A 6,919-nucleotide genomic window follows, 5' to 3' on the forward strand; every position below is an offset into this window, starting at 1 on the left:
AAAAAAAAAAAACATAGAATGGCTCAAAGCCAGACATTAAGTGTTTGTAAATGTATTTAATGCCTTAAGATAAAAACATCAATTGATTTGTTTATGCTACATATGTGTACATAGACCTAAAACATTAAAGTATTAAATGGTTTTGTCCCCTCTCAATGCCACACAGTACATCGTGTTAACAGCATTCTGATCTCTCCTATTGTAATGATCATTTTTAAACAGTAAATATAAAGTCTTCAGCAGACTTATGTGATCCCAGGAAGAGATGGTCACTTGAAATGTACCCTGTGGTGGGGCTCTTACAGGACGTGTAGTGGCGCCCCAGTAAAGTGTTCTCAAAGGGACCCACGACACAAAGACATCTATACTAGCCTGTGTCCGACGCTTCTCACGCAAGGCTTTGTCTGCTTGGGCACTGCGATAAGTGGAGCACAGGAACTCAGCACTGCCTTGAAAAAATACCCACGGACGAAAAGTTTAACAGAAAAGAATGCCAGGCATTCAACAACTTTGAGTCCCCACAAAATAATATATGTTTTTTTTTGTATTTATTTTGATAAGGGCACGGTTAGTCTGTTAGTAGAGTGTTCGAGGAATAAGCCAAATGAAATGCGACGAAAGTGCTTTGAGATGAGCGGGCGAGCCTAAGAACATTGACTATCTCTTTGCATCCAGCTCACCGACCAGTCTGCTACCATAGCAACTGCAGGAGAGCGCTGAGCAGCGCCGCCTGCTTGTGCAGTAGATGTCACCCTTGGCAACGGCCAATCAGAAGTTGATATCTCTCTGTACAACCGGAGCAAAGTATGGGGATATCTAGGCGGGTTTTAAACAGCAGTGCGCCTCAGCGATTGGATGCTGTAGCCATCCAACACACATAGGCGGCATTTCCATTGGCTGGAAAGGTTTATTCTAATATTATAAACATGTCCTCCGTCTCCCCATCCTGTAAGCGGGGCTCGTAGAAACGACTGTACAATGCTATTGCGGAGCGAACAGCCCGAGCAATTCATTATCAGTTTTGTATGAAACAACATAAAACTCCGGGAGCGCAGTGTTTTTTTTCCTGTGCTTTATTGCAAATGATCTCTTTAATGTGACGTCGAGCTGCACGTCTGCAGCTAAATGAGGCAAAGGCTGGTTGGAAGTTTTGGTGTTTTTGATCAGATGCTCCTGTTTCATTATTATCATCACCAGTATCATTAGTACCGCTAAGGCGTTTTGTTATCAGCGCTCCAGCGAGAAGTGACAAGAATCTAGACCCCTCCTCTACAGGGCGGAGCGTGCATTTTTATTTCCATTTTGTATTTTTTTCTCAGCTCCCGCTCTGACACGTCCGCACTGAGTGAGGGGCATTGGCACATTGTCAATCGCTCACTACGGCTGCCATCAAACAACATAAAGCGTACGCAGTCAGAGACTCAGCCTCATAAATTTCAGGGGGCAGATATTTTTGCACATCGCTTTATGGGGTGCAATTAATTTTTCGCGATTAGTTTTTCTATTTTTCCACACTTACACTAAAAAACTTTTTTGAACATTTTATATTTCTATTGTCACCTTTATCATTCCAACAGTGGACGCGCAGCATTTAATTGATTGTGTTTGCTTATTGGAGGATCATTCACCGCAACATTATTTTTCAGCTGTCCACACTTCAAACATTCTGTAGCCCTTTTTTTAATTTCGAATTGTTAATTTATTAATTTTGCGTTATCATTTGTTTTCCTCATAGGAAGTGGATATTTGTTCTATTGTCCATTACAATTGGGATTTGAACAAGTTTTCAAGAAGAATTACACGTGGAAACAATAGCGCAAGAAGATTTCATTTAAACTAAAGACATCTTCAAGGGGCTTTGCTTGTCATATCCTACACGTCACATTAGAATAAAGACGAATTGGCATGTGGATTCGTACAGCGATCACCCGCGAGCTCCTGACACCTGAATACTGAACTTAAAAAATCAAAGAAAGAAAAAAACCCAGAAAACTGCTCAATTTTCGAAGAAGACATTCGTACCTGCGGGACTGAGGGAGGACTGGAAGCAGTTCGAGAAAGTGATTCTTGGGACACGCGACATCAATATCATCATTGCTAAGCTTTCAATGTGTATCAGTTTATTTTTTTTAAACTGCGATACAGTTTTACCGTTAAGGTTTCACGTTCTGCAAATGCTGTAGAGAAGTTGCCTTTGCATGTGCTTTTCCCGCGCGTGTTTACGCCTTCAGTGACAGTAGAAGTGCATTGATTGTGTTGCGGCTGACTATGGACGAGCAAGCCCGGATCATGCAGACTCTCGGCGGCGTGAATTTGTCTGGCCACCCGGGGCAGGGAGGCATGACTTTGCCGCCTCCACACGGACACGACGGGACCGATGTAGACGGAAGAAAACAAGACATCGGAGACATTCTGCATCAGATCATGACGATAACTGACCAAAGTCTGGACGAGGCGCAAGCAAAGTTGGTTCATTTCCATGAATTATTAACCTCTTTAATAGTTAATAGCGCAGTTTGGGCTGTATTGTGGTGTGTAAGCGCCAGCGTTTTGGCTGGGTTTTAAGCAAAATAGCAATTATGACCCGACAACTGATGTTGAGAAATTACTTTTGTTTTGGTCCCCAAGACTCAATTGTCAGTTGACCAATAGTATTCTGCATAATCTGCGACGTCTTCAGAACATTTGACCTAATAATATCTATCATGTTGTGCATTTATATTTATACCATCGTGCAAGATAGTCTACTTAATTACAGAAACTGGCAATACATATGCTAGTTAACTAAATTTGCATATACTGGGGTGAATTATGAGCCTGCAAAATTCTTTAGTTTTTTTCTTAAATAACCCAAAATGTGATACGATTGACCAACAGTTCCAAAAGGCAAACTTTCTACTGGGGCCAGGCCACTGTTGAACGTGGGCACAGGTAGACCAGCGTTATCCTTTGAACTGGCCTACTGTAACAGCACATGTCCGGTGTCAGAGTTGGTCCTCATTTGACATTATTCTGACAGCTGTGCCCGTAGACCCGTGCGTATCAAGTTCCAAATATGCTGAAGCAGTTTACGTAGGCTACACTCTTTTCAGACAACCCTACGATGCTTCTAATCACTGCTGATCAACACAATGCACCCTATTTTTGCAAATTGTGGGACCTGAAATGTATAAAATACTTAATAGAAGACACAGCTGTTCTCTTGAGATGTATTAGTATTTATCATTCAGAAGTTAACATTTTGCACAGACAGGGGGTTAAATGACGACTATATACCTATCTTGGTTTTTATCTTAAACTGAAACAGGAAACATGGACTGAATTGCCACCGGATGAAGCCAGCCTTGTTCAGCGTGCTCTGCGAGATTAAAGAGAAAACAGGTAAGTCGGAAACCTGCATACAGCACTCCCCAAAGACCGCGCAATTACCGAGCCGACGAAGGCTCAAGACAGGCAACAGCACTGTGCCACCAAACGTATACCCACACCGCCATCTTTACGTAGGATATAACCCTTCGCACTGGCTATCGTAGTATCATGAGAAGGAACACGACCACTACACTCACTCCTTTGCCTGAAATTTAAACGCAGGCCTGGACCAAAGATAGATTTGGCACTAAAAGCGTGACCATGAACGCAGAACGCAATACCCGTGGTATTTTATAGCAACGAGCAAGAGATCACCTCGGCTGTTTCTCTTGTCGACCTCCCGGTCCTACAGACTGGATTGGTCGGGTAGGAGTAGACAGCCGGCTCTTGTTTACCATAAGCACGATGCTCCCTCAAGAATCAGCACCAGCGTGTCTGGCGCTTAAGCCGCAGTAAACAAAAAGCGGGACATTGTGTGTTGGAGCTCGCCTGTGCCGCTTTGCATTTTGCGTTAATGCGATGCCTAATGTTGCACCTAAAAAGCACGTGTAGGATGTTTCACACACCACACAATCAAACGGGAAGGCACGTATAGTAGATTGGCTGATTCCTTGCGTTGTATGTGGCATTGAGCCTAATCATTTGACCAATTTACGGGATAGTTATTGGCTATTGCCCCTATGTTATTATGCACCGAGCAACCATGGTTCAATAAGTCAAAACTGGTTCCTGCTTTACGGACTTTAACAAACGATGCTGCATTCTTTCTCTGCGCATAATTAATAAACATAAGCGAACAGTTCAAATTATAAATAAAGAGAACAATATGGGAAGAACATTTCTCCCAGCTCGTACACTCCTTCACACACGCACATCCTTTGCATTTAACTGACCACTTGTGTCACGCAGCTATCGAAGTCTCGGGGTGAATGATGTAGTTTCAGAAGCCTAGGAAAATACTATGCGCCTCGGAGACTGCTCCGGTGCTGACCTTACCTTTTGGTTTCAATTTCCATTGTGTTTAATTTCTGTTTGAAATTATATATGTGCAGATCTCTTTTGTAAAAGTTAGATGCGACGAATTGATGTTATAGTGCACAATGGAACGGCAGAAAATATGTGGGTAATGTCTACATATTATGTGCTTCTTGTCTCAGTTCCTTTCTGAAACAGTTTGAAACAGATCGATTTCATGGCCTGTCAGTCTTTTTGCACGGATATATAGTTATACTTTCGAGCGAGTGTGTGCGCAAGAGTGGTGTGTGTGTGTGACAGTATGTGTGAGAACCAGCGAATGTAAAGGCTATTATAGACAATAGCCTTCATGTCCACTGTAACGGTGAGCATGTTGAAAAGAGTATTTTTTACCGTGTACTGTTCTAAATACACCATCTCTCCACACGTCATTGTAAACATCACGGATATATATATATATATATATATTTAAAAAAAGATAGAGACTTATATGAGGTCTTAGACGAGGCTTGTCTAATCGTCTAATGTCTTTTTTGTTCACATCACAGACAGCGCACACACATACAGGCGACGCGTTGCCTCTGTCTCCACCACAACTCTACACTAGATAGGTACTCTTTTTTTCCACGAGCAGCAGCGCAAGCAGGCTGATATGGTTTGAAAGGATAATATTTATTTGCTCTGCTGGAGAAGGGGGCCAACGGGCGGCTTTGGTTCCACTGTTACTGATCATTCCGAAACGTCATCCGTGGTCAAATTGCAGGTGTAGTGGGTGGGAGGTCAGGAGGTGGTTGGTGACACGCAGTTTCACGTTGCCTGGGGTTAGACATTGTGCGCTAACCGGTCCCGATTCAGTGCTTCGAATGGACATGGCTTTATTCGTTTTTAGGGTTACACGTTTGTCTGGTACACCACTGGCTGTTCCGTCTTACTATTCTACACACTCAACGTGTAACTCTAATTTTAGGCTGTTGTTGTCAGCGCTGTACACTCTCTTTGTCTCATGTCAGTGATGGATAATGCTGTATTTCACCTCTGAACTCATCATATCAATTAAAATTAAATTAAAATAAGGAATACTAAATGTTGCGAGTCAGTTATACCAGTAACATCAAGGATGTGAACCCCTTAAGTCATTTGAATTGTTTTAGATAACAGCAGACTGTGCTTGCCCTTCAAAATGCCATCTTGCGATGTGAAGTAATTTTTGATGATCAGATCAAGCCAGATGTAATGTAGCTCCATGTCTGCGTGTAAGCTGAGGACAGCCCTGCACGCACACACACACACACACACACACACACACACACACACACACGCGGAGTCTGGCCAAAGCCGCAGGTTGCCCAGATTTGTGGCCTTTGTGTGCCTCCTCAGCACCAGTGACTTGGGCGAGATCATAAAACTTAATGAACTTCTCGGCCGCAGGAGACGTCCGTGAGGAGGGGTGGGCTGGTGTGTGTGTGTGTGTGTGTGTGTGTGTGTGTTTGGAGAGGCCCCGCTTGACTGCTTGGCCTGGTTGAGGTATTCTTTATGCCTGTCGAGAAAAAGAGAGAGAAACGAGAGAACTGGAGACTGAGGGGCTTGAGGGAAAGAGAAGTACACGCCAGAGAGAGCGAGAGAGAGAGAGAGAGAGAGAGGGGTAAAGGCACTGAAAAGATGAAAATGATCAGTGCAGGCCTGGTGTTGGACCGGCAGAAGCCGGGGCCGTGGCTAAGTATGGTGGGAAGCTAGCAGGGAGGTGAGACAGCGCTTTAGGAGAGGATCTTTAGCAGGGAGGCGAGACAGCGCTTTAGGAGAGGATTGTGAGCCTGTGGCTGGGTTAGGTGTGCGACGCGGGCACCCGAAGGCCCCCGTGTCCTCAAATGTTCCGTAGTCTCATCCTCTCCACTAGTTATATGGAGAAAGAGTAAGTTGTGAATCGGGAACATTTTAGTGTTTATTGTTGGTCTCGTAGACAGAGAACTGTTTTAGAAAATAGGCCTAGATTTTGTCCTTTATGTTGTATGGATATGTTAATGTCTGCGGTAGATCTATAATGTCTTAAATATATTATTCTGTTAGTTTGTTGTAGTATATTATTTGCATAATAGAGTTTTCCATTTAGTTTTGTCACTTTCATGCGCAGATGATTTATTTCTGTTCTGCTGATTTATTTATAAAAAGGCATTTTCCTTTTGTATTTTTTGTGTCATAAAAAAAGAGAAAGAAAAAAATGCTGGCAGTAGAGTGTGTGAGAGTGTGTTTCTAGTGCTGCGATTGTGTTGCATTTAATATAATTATGTCCTATATTATATTAAACCTCTAATTAAATATGCATAAAGAATAGAGTCCCTAAGTATGCTAATTATTTAAATGAGCTTGTTTACCAGTTGAGTTGTTGTAATCTTCAGTAATCCCTCTGATGCTGCCTGCTTGAAGCTTTTTTTTTTCTTTCCCTTTTTTTCAAGGGGCTCATTCAGTAACAAGGTAATTTCTAAGCAACTTTGTTCTCCAATGTGTGAGGAGTCGGTGTGTCAGTAGTGTGTGTATGTGTGTGTGTGTGTCTGTGTGTGTGTGTGTGTGTGTGTGTGTG

At 42.9% G+C, this 6,919-nt stretch overlaps 1 protein-coding gene across 9 annotated transcripts in view; it reads left to right on the forward strand.

The window, feature by feature from the left end:
* The first annotated feature begins 949 nt into the window (after positions 1 to 949).
* pbx3b (pre-B-cell leukemia homeobox 3b) overlaps positions 950 to 6,919 on the forward strand; it is a 91,923-nt gene continuing 85,953 nt past the window's right edge. For 5 of the 9 annotated variants that reach the window (XM_031570892.1, XM_031570894.1, XM_031570896.2 and 2 more), the window contains exons 1-2: positions 950 to 2,465; positions 3,308 to 3,381. In XM_031570892.1, the coding sequence (XP_031426752.1) occupies positions 2,269 to 2,465; positions 3,308 to 3,381 (271 nt within the window). In that variant the 5' untranslated portion in view covers positions 950 to 2,268. Of the gene's footprint in view, positions 2,466 to 3,301; positions 3,382 to 6,919 lie in introns of all 9 variants that reach the window. The other 4 variants (XM_031570890.1, XM_031570893.1, XM_031570895.2 and 1 more) reach the window with 1 other exon arrangement.

Source organism: Clupea harengus, chromosome 7 (genome assembly GCF_900700415.2).
Source record: "Clupea harengus chromosome 7, Ch_v2.0.2, whole genome shotgun sequence".
NCBI classification, from domain to species: domain Eukaryota; kingdom Metazoa; phylum Chordata; class Actinopteri; order Clupeiformes; family Clupeidae; genus Clupea; species Clupea harengus.